This window comes from Amphibalanus amphitrite, unplaced genomic scaffold (genome assembly GCF_019059575.1).
Source record: "Amphibalanus amphitrite isolate SeventyFive unplaced genomic scaffold, NRLGWU_Aamphi_draft 000345F_arrow, whole genome shotgun sequence".
Lineage (NCBI taxonomy): Eukaryota > Metazoa > Arthropoda > Thecostraca > Balanomorpha > Balanidae > Amphibalanus > Amphibalanus amphitrite.
In genome coordinates, this window is record NW_024881840.1 from 380,666 (window position 1) to 398,798 (window position 18,133).

At 52.2% G+C, this 18,133-nt stretch overlaps 1 protein-coding gene across 2 annotated transcripts in view; it reads left to right on the forward strand.

Moving 5' to 3' along the window:
* Nucleotides 1–18,133, forward strand: part of LOC122389151 (neural-cadherin-like) — a 145,772-nt gene that overhangs the window by 52,190 nt on the left and 75,449 nt on the right. Inside the window, exons 3-5 of one of the 2 annotated variants that reach the window (XM_043380884.1) lie at nucleotides 3,576–3,729; nucleotides 5,672–5,779; nucleotides 17,895–17,998. In XM_043380884.1, coding sequence (XP_043236819.1) covers nucleotides 3,576–3,729; nucleotides 5,672–5,779; nucleotides 17,895–17,998 — 366 coding nt within the window. Of the gene's footprint in view, nucleotides 1–3,575; nucleotides 3,730–5,671; nucleotides 5,780–11,850; nucleotides 11,987–17,894; nucleotides 17,999–18,133 lie in introns of those variants that run through there. The other variant, XM_043380885.1, reaches the window with a different exon arrangement.

Sequence of the window (18,133 nt, forward strand, 5' to 3'; positions counted from 1 at the left end):
GCCGGAGCGGTGCTGCAGACCTGCAGACCCTATCGCAGCGACGTTTTTATCAATTATGGCTGATATATGCACACCTATATCAGCGATGGCTATGCTCGTCGACACGTGATTTGCTCACTTTATGAACTGGCTTACACCTTAGAAGCCCACTATTAAGTTGTAAATCCGTGATTTCCAATGATTTCGGGTCAGTCTAATTGGGCTGCACTCTGCAGTTCGGGGCAGCGGATCGATGCGTTCGACATAAACTGCCTGTGCGCCGGCCCATGGGCGAGTGGGTGGCGATCGTCCGAGCCGCGCCGTACCCGTTAGCACTTCTCGGTACGGCGCGGCATTGGCCGCCGGACGATCACACGCCTGGGAGGATGTCCACAGCCATTAACTCGAGGGGCCATTTCCCTGGGGCCGTCCGGTCCTGACCGGCGCTGCGCCCCCCGTCCCCAGAACGCATTGGCAGCGCGCGCGCCGTGCTCGTTCGTCGAACCCGACGGTCGTCGGTCGTGTTTGACTGCCCAGGTGCCCGCCCCTGTCGGCGGCGACATTCTGCCCGACGAGCCCAGCCATCGAGCGATGACGCGACATGAGCGCGTGACCACCGACGCGCCCGCCGGCCGAAAAATCGACCACGGCCGCGGCCTCGACGCTGCATGAACTTTGAGTGATTACAGAAAACAGACACAACTAACGGAGCCACAAAACCTGGAGTTGGCTGGTTTTATACACCAATGTGAATGTCGTTATATGTCGTTTCTACCGAACTTTTACCAGAGTTTTGTGAGCTTGTTTTTTTATAAATTGAGCATTACCTAATATTTGAATGGATGGATTGACAGAGCCGGAGCCCACGCTAAGCAGAGCTTGTTGCGTAGACCCCGTTATGTTTCGGAGTTAGGCGAGCGATGTTGAGTGAATGAGTCTAGTGCGGGACCCGAACATGCGTAACTGCATTAGCCTTTGTCTACCCTTCTGACTGCGTCTAGTCACCACTGCACTGGTCGATCAGGGAGAGAGGGCTGCACGACCAAAATATTGAGAATCGACCGCGCCAACCCTCGCTGCGTGCGCGGCGCATTCAGCACGGCTGCGTGTGAAGCCCTGTGTGACGCCGCCGGCGGGGGCGGGGGCGGGGGCGGGGGCGGGTGCGTACCTGGCCGCCGGCCGCCGGTCGGTCCCCGCCGGCTCCATTGTCCCCACGAGCTGAGGGTTCCGGTGGAGCCAGTGTCCCGCCGCGTGTGCGACTGCCGTTTTTGCCGCGGGCGGAGGCACGTGAAAAATGGCCCTGGCACGGCGGCCGCACGGTGCGCGTGGTCGGCGTAGCGCGCACGTGGCCACACATGCTTGGCTTCGGTGTAGATTACCTGTGCCGGCCGGCGCGCGGGTCGGGCTGGGGCCGGTGCGGCCGACAGGGGTGCGCCGCGGCATCGATACTGCTGCGGCGGCTGGCGGCTCCCTCCCCTCCCTGGACGTGCGACAGCTTCACCCGCGCACGGCTGTTTCTCCTCCCTGCAGTAACACCGCCCTCACGCCATGCCATGCTGTCGGGCCGTGCCGACGCCGAACTCACGGAGCCGTCATGCGGCGGAGGCGGAGGCGGCGTCACGGGCTGCGCGCGCCACCGTTACGACGTCACGACGCGTGACGCGCGGTGAGTCGGTCTGAGGCGCCGTCGGACCGACTGGAAACGCGGACGGCGCAGTCTGAAGGCGCCTTTGTCCGCCACTCCGACCCTCCGTCCGAGCCGTGGCCGCGCCGGTGCGTGTCCCGGAACGGCCCTGCAGCCCGGCCGGACGTCGCCAAAACGGGGCTTCCTGCGAGCCAGACGGTCCTCGACCCTGCAGCGCCCGGCTGGCAGGCTTAAGCAGATTGTCTATTCACGGGACGGGTTTCTCTGTCGTGACCTCGTCATGATGTCGGTTTCACTCTGAGCCCCCACTCGCCAATGTCGCTGTGCTGGTAAACCAGCCCATGGCGACAGCGCGGTATGGCCGGGTGGTATCAGGTATTCGTCATACTCGTGTGGCGACCATGGCCTGGTGCTGCCGAAAGGCGATCAGTTTCCGACCGGAGTTTGCTGGCTTCGATCGCGGCACCACCTGACCGAGGCCGTATGTACAGCTTCTGTCCAATTTCCTGGCCGGAGCTCTGCTGCAGAGGTGCTCGGTGCTCGCCGACTCTGACAGGCACATTGTGCAGCCGCCGGGGAGCATCTGAGGCACGCGATTTACCGCCGCTCTGCCGCCGCGCGTGGCAATCAACACGCCTGGTATGACCAGGACGTGGTGCGTCTGCCGGGGGCGGGTCGGCTCCGTCGTCTGCTTCGTCTCAGCCCCGGCCGGCGGCCGTGCGAGCGGCGACATTCCACTGGGACAGGGCCGTCGGCGTCGACCGGCGACGTGCGGGACTCAGATAAACGACTGTACTGATGGCTGTCCCTGACTGCGCCCGGAGCTCGCCGAGGCGAGTGAATATAACTCACTGCCGGGGATGTGAGCTGGGTGCAGTAAACCCGGCCAGGGAACGTGCCTGTACTCTGCTCCGTGCGCCTGCAGGCCGCGGGTAGCGCCGGATGTGCCTTCCCTTCCCCTCACACCACCCTCACCCGCCCCTTGTTGAACGTGCAACAGGAGGCGTGCAGGGTCAGCCATTGTCCGACGGAGGCGGGGGCGGCCGACGCGACGCCGGGGCCCGGGGATGCTGTTTGCCTGAATCACAGTTGGTGCTGCAGCTGCGGTCTCAGCCGATATCCACTCAGACGACCCCGCCGGAACAGCAGCGAACGAGCGTCGATTGAATCGATAACTCCCGCTGATCAGATGCTCTGAGACAGGCGGCAGACGGCTGTCGTCGTCGCCACCGTGCAGTGTCGTAACGAACGCCGTCCGGGCCTGTCGTCCGGCAGAATGTCATTGTCACTCTGCCCGCCAGGGAAAGGCATTCCGCTGAGACCGAGACGAAAAAACGCTGCCACGTTCTCAGCACTGTCTCCATTCACTCGCCGGCCGGCGGCATTGTCCATGCTTTCAAGTGGGTTATGTCACCGGCTGGTATTGTGTGCCGGTGACCTTGCTGTTGTCTGCTGGAGCTTCTGGCAGCGCGATGCGCACATTCAGGCTATTCTTGGTTGTTTGGTTCTCAATGCAAGTGAAAGCTCACTTCTGGAAGGTAGACTGTGCTGCGTTGTCTGCCTGTATTGCGGAACGGTATCACCTGACTGTTCAGGCCGATAGATGCTTTCGAATTTCGATGCTCAGATTTGTTTCTTGTTGTTTAGCAGGTACTGCTTGACAGCTGTGAGGTTAATTTGTATAAAACGTCAACATCTCCTTAAAGAACCCAGCGTAAATAAGAAACGGCTCCGCTCCCAAAGCACGACCTTAACTCTATGATTCATGGCCACCTAGCTATTCGTCATAAGGAAGCATCGTCACTTCAGTTGACGTGTCATAGCGCAACTAATAATGAACCAGGGGCGTGGCTGCACATTGAATGCGTCACTCGAACGATGCCAACCGATATGGGCGATTGGACCCCGCCTCCTCGACGGGCTCCGCACTAACTCCCGCATCTGTCCACAGGTGGCAGCACCTGACGCGAACAACGTCCGCTTCAGCCTCGACAACCCGCGCCTGTTTCGTATCGACAGCAACGGCAACATCTTCAGCAACGCCAACGGCCACCGGCTGGTGGCCAGCGGCGGGCTCAACTTCACCGTGTTCGCCGTCAACCCTGGTGAGTTGTCCCCGGTGCCCGTGGAGACGGGTGGGTGGGTGGATGAGGCACAGATAGCGTGATGTGAGGCGACGAAAAGCTCAGTCTTTTCCGACCAAATGATAATAGCATAGATCAGAAATCGTAGGCGGACTTGCTTATTAAGAATACAATGTGAAGTGTTAGCGCGACTTTGCATTCGGAGGAGATGACATTGAAATAAGATAGGTATGATCAGGTTGTCAGTCGTCAGTGTGCCTACGTCTTACAAAAGTTGAAATAATTTAGATACCGGAATCGCCATAAGCTGAATGAATATAGCGTCATACCGATGCCGAACAATTAATTCAGTACACGCCGTCTAATTATGCCGGGAACAGAAGCTGGCGACTTCCGCAGGGGAAATTCCTCTGGAACAACTTTAAACTTGTGATTTCTTATTAGACCGGCGTCGACCGGAACACTTCCACCCTGGTTTCGTCCCATACCGTCTGGTTTCGTCTGATACGCTAAGAAGGAACGGCTAGGCTGCCCAGGGATATTTCCACGGGATTACGTGGACTGAAGAACACTGACCAACATCGAGGGTCGAACGATACCTACACCAACAAGACACGCTTGGTAATAGGGATGAGTTGAACCCAAATTGTTTCACAATCAGCAGTGGTTCGTGATGAGGTGAAGTGGTTCAGTGGTTGTAAAGAGCTCAGGTGAAGTGTTTCAATAAATCAATAAAAAAAAAAACGCCAACAACGTGTAACCCATATCACAGCTCGCCTAGCGTGTGCATCTTGTGCGCCTGCCAAAAGATGGCGCTAGTGGTAAACGCCTGAAGTTATGCTGTACCGGATAGCTTATATGGCGCGACGGCGCGTAAAGGCTTTCTCCCTCCATACACAATCGTACGGAGATTGATGTCGATTGTTTTTTGCGAATATATTACCGTTTCAGCTGTATTGTTGTCTTCACTGAACTCTCAAATGAATTTGTATAGTGTGATAACGGCGTTCAGCGACAAGAAAAATGATATTGAATTGCCTATTACTGCTGGTAAATACGCGAACTTTGACGTATTCTCACTAAGTACGATCGAACTTTGGGTCTCTTTGAAAGAAGAGAACTGCAGTATACATTGCAGCGCTGGATTAGCTAAGGCTTGATGTATCTTGCAAAATCGCAACGGTCACTTTCGATTCCATCGAGGGAGAATGAGCGCACAGTTACAACAGTTATACATCACCAATCCATCCATGTGGCGAATGAATACCCGGCAACTCTCATAATGACCAAAATAACATCCTTATTACATTTCGGATGCTTTTCTTCTCAACTTCTGGTCACTTGGGCCACATGCATGCTCCGCTACCGATTCATTATACGTTCCCTGTAGCAAGTGAGCCACTGACTTTAGTCATATATCCCCCCGTCCACCGCTGCTGGTCCTCAGCTGCTTCACTTTAACCCGACTGAAAATGAAACTGCCAGCGCCTCCTCACCATCCGCCCCTCGGCCGTCGGCCCGCGACGGACTGAAAAGCGAAAACATTTTTAATACGGCGCCCCTATGCGGAGCGGGCGCCGCCGGCCTGAGTAGACGATCAAAGCAGATTCTTACAATGACATTAAAATGAAGCGTACTCAAAGTGCAGAAAACAAAGCATCATTTCCGCAACGCAATATGTTCGCTTTGTTTTGAAAAGGTAAAAACGTTGAGTGTTCCGAAATTTGTCTGTCACTGCCACGCTCTCTTTTTTCCTTTTTTTACATTTACAATTTCTACTTGAATATATTCAACGAACATTTGGTAGTGTCTGATAATTTTGGACTTGCTGCGTAATTTGAAAGCTGGCATTTTTAGTTTCACGTTCTGAATAAGGCCAAGCTGCTTATACCCCGCGTTTCAGATTGCTCCCATCCTGTAGTCTCTGCCACGGTGTCTGACCTGAACTCCCTCCTCGTTTCAGACCACTCCCATCGTGTAGCCTCTGCCACGGTGGTTGTGGCCGGCAACCAGCCTCCCCAGTTCTCCGACCAGCGCTACCAGGCCAACGTCTACGAAAACGCCGGCACCGGTGAGTTTGATTGTTCGCTACGGGCGGCTGTCTCACTGCGCTCAGGACACCGTGCACACTTTAATAGAACAGAAATGCGCAGGTATGTGTCACTCCAATGGCAAGAATCTTTTGGGAAGAGGGCTGTCAGTTCGGCTGATGGAAGAAAAGCCTTAACACGGAGCTAACGACGATGCTCGAGGACGGTGAAGCCTGCGGTGGACCGGCCGCATTGTGCACCTGTCCCGTCGAACTCTGAGTCACCTACCAGTCCATGACCAGCCGAGCGCAGCGGCCGGCTCACGTCCGCCGACCACATCCTGCGCCGCCGACCGCCGGCCGTAGGCACGCCGCGCCGAGAGCGGCCGGCCGTGCCGCCGTAGCCGCCCATTTCCGCGCCGCATTAGTGGCCGTAGCCGGGGTTTAGGCGGCCCCGGTCCGCGCCGGAGCGCTGCTCCCGCAGGGACGAGCCGAGCGGCCGGCCGACCGGCCGATACCGGCACCCATCGATTATCAGGCGCGTCTGTGCGGCGGGGGCGGCACCGGCCGCCGGCCACCTCTCCCCGCTCAGCTCTGGTGTGAGCACTCACCAGACAAGGCTACGTCATTGCTTTTGTCACTGAGAGACGAGAGTGTTTGCTGCTAGAAGGCTGGCTTTTCTGCTGAAAACTGCGATTCCTACGGGAAGATGCACGGCGCCCGCCGGTGACCTGGGTCGCTGACAGTACGGGGAACCCCCGGCGTGCTCGGTGACCAGCGGACCGCACGGCCGGGCCACCGCCAGTGGCGTCTCAGCCGGCTCTTTCAGTGTCTGTTAGCTAGTTCGAGCATTGTCGCGCTAAACAGCTGATACAGCCTGTTGAAAGTCAGCCGTGCGAGAGGCTTAGCATACATAATTGTAGCGGCCGCGCTCGAGAATAGTGTTTCCGGGAGAAAATTACAGCGCTTATGTGTTTCGGGACTGAAATGATTTAGTTGGTGTTTTCAGCTCGAAGCGCGCCTCTGTGGCGTTATTTGTAACCGAGGACTAGACACAATTCAGATGCTTACATGAGACGGAAACTAGAGGTGGCAAAATGTGGACCCGGGGACCCGGTCTATGGAACCGGTCTGGACCCAGATGGGTCCAGACCGGGTCCCCCAAAATATTTGGCCGGGTCCAACCGGGTCCTATCTGTCATTTCCCTGTGCTTTATGGTAAATATTAAATTAATATCTTTTATGCTTTGGCAAACATAGTCATAGTTGATGCAGTTTCCAGTTCATAAGTCCCAATTCCACTTTTGAATTTTAATATTCCTACAGATTGGGCTACCTATTCTATAGCATAGGTACTGGTCAGTCTTGCTTCAATTTCTTATCTTGTCACCTAAAACAGAATAAACAAGTTCTAAGTGCTAGCAATCCAGAAAACATTTCACCAAATGTTTGTACGGATCACTTCCATTCAGTTTGCTGTACAAAACCTAGCAATATTTTGAGCTGTAGAAATCAAATACCAATAACATATGTAGGTAAGTAGGTATGACTGAAATCCATTTATAAATGGACACAAATCCAATTGAAGCAAGGCTGACCAGTGGCATTCTCACCTGCCTTTCCAAAGACATTGACATACCAAAGTCACTATGCCCACCGGAAATCAGAGTTCATGTTTGATATTCAAATGCATTTCATAACTCAAACAGCCTTGAAATTATTTCTATCACGGCCAGAAGACAACTCATAAAACCAACATTGACATGCCCTTTCATAAATCCATAAAGCTAAAAATGAATCCAAGGCATTCTCCAGAAACCGTAGTATTGATCAGATTTTTAGCCAACTGGCGCCGCATGGTGGCGCTAGCAGAGCGTATTATATATAGCGCTCTACTAGCGCCATCATACGGCAGCAGCTGGCAAAAAAACTGAGTCAATACCAATGCCCTTCTCCAAGGCCAATGATTCCGTGTTGATGTGAAAATGGCGCATTTGAGCGTCATATATGCTATACCTTACGCACGCTAATCTACTGCATAAAGGTTACAATTTGGGAACACGTTTGGGAAGAAATCAGGTAAGTCTCAGAACCCTTGGTATTTATTCTATATCTAGGTACTAACAACAAAATGTAGTTTGTTTTCTACGTTAATAAATTGGCACTTAAAGGGACCATCCCACCTTAACATTAGTTTTGAGTTGAGATAGCCAAGTTTGCGGCCAGGCTCAGAAACCACCATTTATCCTGGTCGCAACCCCCGCAGCTTTATGGCGTTCAAGAAATTTCTTCCCTTTACTTGCAGGGTGGGACCAGCTTAGTCCCTATCTCTTAACCATTAGCGGTTTTTTGATGACGTCAGCAGTCATTTCAACGCCCGCCATTCCTTGAACCCGAGTTTTGCTGACCTTGAGCTCCCTTTTTTATCAACGTGAAATCCGTCGTCGGCGCTGAGAAAGCCTATTGCTTTTCATTTTAATTTGAATATTAGAAGATACCCACCACTGGAACTTGGACTGATATTATACCAAGGCCGAAGATGATCAAGCTGCCTGCTATATCTGGAGCTTGGTGTTCAACTTCAACATGGAATAAAAAACAAAATATCAAAGCAAACTGGATATGGTACTGCAAGTTAAAGTCCAAAGAAATTTGAAGAGCTGACAATTGACATTCATTCTTTTCCTGCAAGGTTTCCATATGGAGATCACAGTCATACCATGAAGAAATATTTTTGATGTTAACAGTTGAAAGGGGATTTATCTTCCAGTTTTGACGAAAGACGCTGCTGACTGTCTTTGGAAAAGGATGTCGGCAGGAGGTGCAATTGTGCTTGTGAAGTGGTTATAACTGGTCTTTTCACAGTATTAAATTAAATGTGCCATTGCAGCCAAGTGTGTTATCATGTAAGGTAAAATCAAAACTACAATGTTGGTTTTACGAGCATTGAGAACATGAGAAGGCTGGTAGGTAACACCTGCCTGTGCTCGTAAATCATGCTGCCAGAGTATTCTAAATTAATTTTATCATACACTTTTGTTGTCCAGAATGGTTGCACTATTGTTTGGTATCATATTATTCCATGTAAATATGGTAGTGTAAAGTCTGACCAACATGTTACCAGATTTGAAGCTGTTACGTTACCTAAGTACCTGTTTTTTACTGGCGTGGTGAATGTCACCTGGATTTTGTTTTGAGGTGCAGACCTAGTAACTCTGACTACATGGGTTTGAAGCTATTATCTATTCTGTTTTTACTGGCCTGGTGAATGGCGACTGATGTTGTCCGTGGATGGCACTGAAACAAATTTTGAGTGTTTTGTACAGTGTTTTAATACAATGCTGAGGGCTGAAAGTTGTCTTGTTTAGAGTGGTGAAAGTTCAGGATATGCCAGCCACCATGGTGGGTCAGAGTTAAATGTGTTGCAGTCAGTTCGGCTTCGGCAAGCACACGGATGGGCATACGCATCAAGACCTGCTCTGCCATACTTTCAGCCAATTTTACCTAGGTAAGTCTTTTCTTTTTTCTGCCAAAAGCTATGACATTGTGAATTTCAGCACTGTGGCCTGTGTGTAGCTTTCAGGAAAGCAATTCTAAATAAAGCTCTGATAAAGTGCAAAATCAGCAATGCAGCCCTCTATTACATTTTCTACAACATCTTACTTGTTCCTTGCATGGAGAGAAAAATGCAATGTTATGAATTCGTTTTTTCACATAATTTGACAAGCATGCAGTTACCTGCTACTATCACTGCACAAAACAGAGCAGAAAACATCAGTTGATCAAACACAAGACATAACAGAAGTTTACAACATAGGGCTGCCGAACCTGCTTCCTCCACCACAGTTGATGCCATTTCCTAGCCTGGCTTGATGTGAGCACTGAATAGCTGCTTTGTCTAATTACAGCTCACTACCATTCAACTTAAACTACTCTCTTTAAAGTAAGAGTGAGAGCGTTCAGTGTTCATAGCAGCTCGACAGACGACAGACAACAAACATCTTGACAAACCAACCAGTATTTGATTTGGCTAATGATTTATGTGCTTGTTGTATCATGGCCAAACTACTTTAACAGCAATAATCCCTGTTTCATCTTGATCTTGCTTTTATTTCCATTTGAACTCAGATCTTGAAACAATCATCTGAAGTGATATCAGATACTGGCTTCTGTTTCTCTTGAAAGCAAGTTAAAACAACAATGATAAACTAAGGCAGGAGATGTGAGTTGTGGTAGTAGATTTTTGATTCAACATATGTCAACCTTATATTGCTTGAGACCTCTGTGACAGACAAACAAATATTTATAGTATTTTGATAGTTTGGATTCTTGGCTTGATTTAGCAGATCAGCTGTGAACCTTGACTTTGAAATCACATAAATGTCATGGTACCCGAACGAATCCTCGCATGACATTTCTTCGTAGCACAATTTTTCGTCCGCATTTCTTCGTCTACAAATCTTCGTCGGTGCATTTATTTGTCCCTCAATGCTTACTCTTGCATATATTTGCGTTGAAGAAGAAATGCGAACCGATTTTCATATACCCTGGTGCGAGACAAAGTAATGCGATAGGTACGAATAAATGCCCTGACGAAGATTTGCAGACGAAGAATTGCGATACGAAGAAATGCCATAAGAATTGTCCTGGAATCCTTTATTGGCCATCATATATTGACCTTGATAAGATAAACGCATCATTCGCGCAATATTTGTCGCACTTTGATACCAAACTATTGCTTCCAAATGCCGACGTAAAGAAAACCTTTATGTGACGTCATAGAAACAGCGGATTTCCCAAAAAGTAAACAAAAATAAAAGTCTTATATCTCGAAAACGGGTGAATATTTTCCGGTAAAATTTGGTAGATGTTCATTTTCGCTCTTTGTGATTCACGCTACATCACTTTTATGCCAATTCATTAACTTTTTTGAAGGTGGGAGGGTCCCTTTAACCCGCGCACCGACGGGGGTCTGCGCCAACTTAGTACCGACGGGGGGGGGGGGCGGTCATCCGCCCCCCCCCCTGAGATCTCGAGAACGAAGCAAGATAGCGACAAGCGGTAAACGGCATCGGATACGCACGGCCAAGATCTACAATTTTTACTAAGGTCATTTTCAGGTCAGGTCAAAGATGACGTCACAGGGGTCGAAAAAGTCAAAATGGCGGCGCTAGATATGGAGAGAGTTTTTCTCGAATAACTTTCGAATTAGTCAAGATAGGAACAAACTAAGGGCATCATCGTGATCCTCTCGTCAATCCGCATCGAATGATATATATGTTGACCTCGAAAGGTCAAGGTCAAAGGTTGACCTCAGGTCACGTGACCTCGAGGTCATCATGTATATCTTTCGATGCGTCTTGACGAGCTGAACACAATGAGACCATCCACGCGTCTGTATCTTGTTCCTGTACGGAGTTATTGGCCAAAAACCTTTGGTGACCTTTGATGACGTCACATGACCTCACAGCTGCCCAACAGCAAAACAGACCTCAAGGTAGTGAAGGTTGATCGTATATGAAGTCATGTATGGTATATGGGGCCATTCCGACCCGTTTTAGTGGTAAAAACAGGGAGTTGATTTTTCCCCCATTGACTTATAATGGGGAGGTCGCGAAATTGACCTGACCTTAGGTCACCGATATCAAAATTCCGAGATATACAAATTGTAGCTACTAATGACCTAATAATATCCTGCGACTTTCAAAGGCCTCTGACATCTACTGTAGCTCTGGCACGGTGACAAAGTTGCAAAAAAGTGACTTGAGGTTGGGTCATTCAAAGTGACCTGGTGACCTGACCTCAAAAATTAGGAGGTTCAAACTTGCACACCATGTGTAAAATTGATGAGGTTATAGTCATACCAAATTTCGCGGCGCTACACGCCGCGGTTTTCCCGCTATTCGCGAAAAACCTCAGGGGGGGGGCGGATATCCGCCCCCCCCGTCGGTGCGCGGGTTAGGTCATGATCGCAACCTTGCAGTACTTAAAAGTTAATTGCCACTTGCCATTGCGATTTTGCAGTACTTTAACCCCAACAAAATTTTGCAGTGATTTAACGCCTGTTTTGTCCTTGCATTGCTATCGTGTCGACATGGTGTCGACATTTCTGGCGGACCTCACAAAGTTTTGATGTTTCTATTTTGATTTTGAATGTTTTCTCGTTTGGGGCCTTGGATAGTTGATATTTGTAAGGACTAATGAATTAATTCTAAAAACGAATATCTTTTACCAAAAATATTAGAAAAGGTATGTATCAGTATGTTATCTTGTTCCATGATGATGTTAGGTTCTGACTCTGGTGAAGGCATTGCTCCATGGATCCCCAGTTCACATCATTTTTAGCAGCTGTAGGAAAAGTGGCTTATGGTTAGCATGAAATTCATTGGTCTACTTACTTCTTATATTCTTAAATATGACCTGAATCTGGTTCTAAAATACAAACTGTGAAGCGAAATGAAATGACCATGGCATGAGTTTTTTACTTTGCAACACAAGTATGCCCAATTAGAAAGAAACTATTTTCTTCTTGCTATACCTACAACTGTACACAATTTTCATAATGAATTTCGGGAACGGGTCAATCTGGTTCCAACGCTGACTTAGACCGGGTCTGACCGGTTCCAGAAATGTGCCAGTCAGACCGGGTCCGGGTCCGGGTCCCAAAATTTTCCAGTTTTGCCACCTCTAACGGAAACTAGCAGATCCAAGGGGCTGGTGGCGTCTCGAACATGTATCCCTGCCCCTTCAACTTGCATTTTTATTGGTTAACGATCTTTCGTTGACGCCACAACCACTTTCACTGTGTTCAATCTTTAAAGACGAAAATTCTGCCCAAGCTGGTAATGCTGTAAGCGTACGTATAACATGGACCTCGTCGGTAAGGACGCATATGGACCAGCTATCATATAAACGCTCCGTCGGGGAAAATTGAATGACAAGCGCTAGTATGCCGGTTATGCAAGGGTTGTTGTTGTTGTTGTTGTTATTTCCCCGCGGGCCGGCCTACGGCCGGCCGTAGCCCGCAGGCTCTCGGTAGCGGAGGAAGCCGCGGGCCAGCGCCGCCACGGCCCCGCCGTCCCGCAGCCGAGTCGCATCGGGGTGTATGTTCCCGAACAGGCGTAGTCGCATGCCCGCCAGGCAGGGGCAGTGCAGCAGCACGTGCTCCGGCGTGTCGGCCTCCTCTCGGCAGACCAGACACAGTGCCGCCGGGCACTTCAGGTCCTCGCACTGCTGGCAGGTCGGTGTTGGGTGACGGCCGATCCTGTGCAGGTAGCTCGTCGAGAGCCCCCAGTGGCCCGCTCGGAGCTGGTGCACATTCACCGCGTCTTCCCTCGTCTCGTTGAGGACAGGTGTCGGGAACCTGTCTCTCATGATCCGCCTGAAGAAGCTGTCGGGCCAGCGATCTCGCCAGGCCTTGGAGGCGGCGCGGCCGACTGCCTTAGTGAGGCTGCGGACGTCCACAGGCGCGGCTGCCTGTGGTAAGCTGGAGGCCTCCTTGGCCAGCTCGTCCGCCCGTTCGTTGCCTGGGAGGCCACAGTGGGCCGGGACCCACTGCAGCCATGTCGGTCTGTCCGGGGCCGCCAGGAGCAGGCGCCATATCTCGGCTCCCAGCGTCGTCCGCTGTTCTCCGGCGCCCGTCGCGAGCGCGGCGAGCGCAGCCTGGGAGTCGGTGCAGAGCACCAGCGGGGTCGCAGACGTTGCGTCCTCCAGCTGCTGCACCTCCTCCAGAGCGGCACGCATCGCCACCAGCTCGGCGCGGGTGCTACTGCAGACGGCGCCGGCCGGCGTCCGGGTCGTCCTCTCTTCTCCAGAGGGCAGGGTGATCAGGGCACCACTGCCCCCGGACGCGACACCGCCCTCTGCCGAGCCGTCGCTCCAGATCCAGGTCGCCTGGTCTGGCAGGGTCGCGAGGTGTTCCTCGGCCGCCGCCCGGCGGACCTCGTCGCGTGCCTCCCTGCTAACAGCCGCGCCGACGTCCAGCCGGATCGCCACCCCCGAACAGTCCGACCATGGAGGGAGGGTGATGTGTAGTCGCTCCTCCACGGGTGTCTCCTGAAGACCAAGCCGGGTGAGGGCCTCCCGTCCCACATCACGCCAGCCGGTGGTGGTCCGCAGTCGTCGGGGGGCTGTCCTCGCTGCTACCTCACGGAGAGGGTCATCGGTCCTCTGCGACGCCGCGGTGGCGGTCAGTCTGACGGCCAACGCCTCCCTGCGCGCCCGGACCGGGACCATGCCAGCCTCCGCCATCAGCGGGTCTCTCGGCGTGCTGATCGGGCAGCCGGTCACGACGCGCGCTGTGGCACGCATCTCCCTCTCCAGCAGCTCCACGTGCGACTCCGACGCCGCCGGGAGCCATGCCGCCGCCGCGTACTCGAGTGCACCACGGACGTAACCGTTGGCGACGGTTCGCAGCTGCGGCTCTTGCAGGCCCCACGAGCGCGCCGTCAGCTTCCTCAGTTGGGCCACACGCGGCTTCACCTTGCGGTGGAGACGAGAGCAGTGCTCCCCGAAGTGGAGCAATCTGTCAAAGGTCACGCCGAGCAGATGGAGATGTCGGGTGCCCTTGACTGCCGTGCCGTCCACCCTCAGCACGATGTCGCGGGCATCTTCGTGCCGTTGGGACAGTACCAGGACCTGCGTCTTGCTGCCCGCCAGCCGCATCTTCCACTTCCGCGCCCAGGCCGCCATCACGTCTGCAGCTCTCTGAGCGCGTACCATCGCTTGCGCAATGGTCGCTCCGGAGCTGAGGGTGGCGGTGTCGTCGGCGTACATGTAGATCGATGTGCCGTCAACCTTCCGGAGCTCCTCCACCAAGTCCGCCGACCACAGGGTGAACAGGGTCGGGGCGAGCACGGAGCCCTGGGGGAGGCCCGCTCGGAAGGGACGGCTGCTGCTGCGGACGCCGTTGACTTCCGCGCATGCACGTTATGCAAGGGTTCGCTGGACCGCTCTGCCGTGAAACGCGTCACAATGCCAAGTAAATCGATTGGAAACACGGTCCACCGTGCTGACGTAAAATGCTAAGCTGCACTGAGTGAAACCCAGACAAATGTCAGGCTGCAGGGCCGCTCGCCGGCGGCTTGTGTGCGGATGAGGGCTTATCGGCTGGGTGAGCCGGGAGCGGTCGCGCTCCCCGATCGAACGTTTGTCGGTGAGCGGAGCGCACAGCACCTGGGCTGCTAGGTCCGGTCGATATATCATTTATACCGGACAGGCCCATAATGACCGGGCCCGATGGATTCTTCAAGTGAATCAAACAGAGTGAGCTGTGCTTTCAATTTGCGTCTGACAGAAGCTATCAATCCACCAAATGTACGCAAGGACGCTTCGATCAGCCGCGCAAGGCCTCATAAACAACATTCATTTGTGTGCCTGCTGTTTAGGCCTATGCATTTCTTCTAAGATAGGGGGGGGGGGGGGGAGGCTCACACTGCAGTGGAGCCGAACTTTCCAAAACAGTTTTTCACGAAGTCGTCGGACTCTGCTCCCTCATTCATACCTGTGCGCATACCTATACAAGTTCCGTTGTTTTAAATAAAAACTGTGAAGTGTTCCCTGGATACGCCAGTGCTTTCCGTAATCCAGCACTCCAGTGTCGCTGTGAGTTTTGTCACTTGTCAAGACAGCAGGAGTCAGAACGTTTCTTCTTTGGAGCTAGAAGCCTGCTCACACCGCCGGCATATTGATTATCTCTTCACTTTCCTGCATCCTCATTCCCAACTGTATACGAGTACATGCACTGGTGTGCATACTGCATGGATTGCGCTCGGGGTTCCGTTGTGTCGGACGTCGGCCCCAACTCCGCATCCACGTCAGACCTGCATTCCTCCGGATGAGGAAACGGACGGGTAGACATGACCTACATGGCTGATTAACGCCGGGCCCGGCTGACATTTCTGAACTTCAGGTGACCTTTTCAAAGTTTCTAGGTTGCGAAAGATCTTAGAACTTAGTTGCGAAACCGAGATCCAACATTTTTCACATTTAATTTACCTGTCGCGATGTGCTGTTACAGGAGATTTGGTATATTATGCAGTGTGCACAACATGCTGCACATTGCTATTAAACGAGAAGGGAAGGCTGCAAGGTGAAGACTTTGGATTATGGTTTGAATAAAAAAACGTCGAGTTTTGGCTATATCTCCGAGGTCTGATATGCCGCATCTTATATTAGCCGAGTTTGCCTGAAAAGGCACACCAGCCACGTTGGACGGTGCCGTGAGCCGCGTCGACTGCGACGGCGTCCGACGGGCCGGCGCCGGTCGGCCGAGACGGCCGCCCCCGGGCATTCCGGGCGTGCGTGACCGACGGCCGTTGGGCCGCCGGGCGCCTACGCCGCGCGCGGGGCGACGCGGCACGCACGCGGCCGTAGCCACGCCGGCCGTGCTCGGCTGGACGGGCAGTTGAATGGCCGCAATGACGCCGATAACCGATCGGCTGGGCCGCCGGGCCGCTGCCGCAGGTCCATGGTGAAATACCGATCCGCCGCGGCCCTCCAGGCCAGCAAGCCTCATAGGGCCGGGGCCAGGGGAGCATTACTAGGGGCACCTGTATATGTACATTAGATAATTATGGAATCGTCAAAAACTTACCTAGATGCGTATGCCCGGTTGATTCCTCTGATGATTCTATATGTCGGATCGTTTTTTTTTTTTCGTAAGCTATTGCTAATCCATATCGTGCTTGCTGACGGATCAAGTCGAGCACTTGACTTAAAGTGTTGCAGTTGAGTGCATATGGTGCCTCATATCCAACTTGTCCGTGCTATTTTAGGAATGTCCTCTGTACTTGCTGCTTGGCATTTCTGCGAAACGCTGGCTGTTTCAAAATTGCATTGAAAACACAATTAAATTTGCAAATGTATGCCCAAATATGTTAGATATAGGGTGCCTCAGCACGGTACAGCACTATTCATATAGCTACGTGCCACTATTCGTGCCACTATTAAGGGAAGGCGAATGCTGTTTGTCTTGTGATTCTACCCATAAATGCATTGCTCACCCATTATAACATATCAAGCAATTATCGCGTACATACCTGACAAAAAGCTAATCCAACATACAAGCCACCTGGTGGTCCGTCTGATCCCGATGCCATCACACCTTGGATACTGCAATGTTCCAACTTCCAGAACACAGACCCGCTGTTTGGGAGCGCCCAGTGGCGCAGGCTCACCTTCCTGTAAGTGTAATATATCACATCGCCGGCGCCCACCGCCTGACCTTGACACCGAAATTGATGACCGGTTAACAGGCCGAGCAGATGATGAATCGGGCGGAAAGATTAAATGGGGATTTGCAAAATTGTATTTCAGATTAGTATTTCAACTGACGTGTGCCGTTTATGTAACGCTTCGCTTGCTCTTCATTAGCTATGTGTCATGTCTTATTGCCGGACGCGCTGTTCGTAATCGGCCTGATGATTTACTGTTGTATTAGCATGCTACTTAACAGCTGCCACCTCATTATATGAAGCTGGGCTTATTTGCACAGTGCGTCCTGCGTTGACGGTGGTCATCACTAACCTGTGAAGTGTGAGGTGTGCGTCATTGATGCCCATCCCATTTGTGGATTGACCTGCAGGTGTGGGGTCACCGAAGTTAGTGGCGCGCCCTCCCCCGCCCCGCCCCTCGAGGCTGCCAGCCGTGCACCGCCCGTCCCATGGGGCCGACACAGCGTAATTGGACGTAATTCCGTTACACTCCCTGGGATCAGTATGTAATCGGTGGTGGCGATCGCTGGATGCTAAGACGCTTAGTCTGGTTTGAACAGTGTGCAGTTACACGCGGTGAAAACCGTCATATCCCTGTGCAATCAATGGACGTATTTGGACGTACCAAATTACATTATTCAACCGTCACAGGACTTTTGGTTCAATTGGCGCCGCAATGCCTTTATCATAGGGAAATAATTATTCCGAGGTGTTTCTCTCCAATGGGTACAGCTTTTTTCAGTATGATAAAGAGGAGCAGCCTCTAATTAAATACCATTTCTTGCTGCCACTGTTATTCTAACTTAGGAATGTAGCCCACTTGTTACCTCCGGGTGCTGTAGATATTTGATGTGATTTAACATGCCTCCAGCATCCCTCCATGCCTCCAGCAAGTCTGCCTCACCTGTACATAGATGTGAACTGACGAGTGCTCCTCTCGACAGGGTCGCTGGTGAGCGCCGTGGTGGCCCAGGATCCTGACACGGATCCCATCAGCTACTTCATCCGCGCCCCCGGCAGCACGCAGGACGCAGAAGTCTACAAAATGGTGAGCTTTGGCTGGAGAGAGGGCTGGTACGTCGGCTGGTTGTTGATATAACCGGGTAGATGCCTAGAGATTAGAGATGATCCGTCTAGAGGAAGGCATTGACCTATGTGTCCTTGTTATATTGACGCACTACGT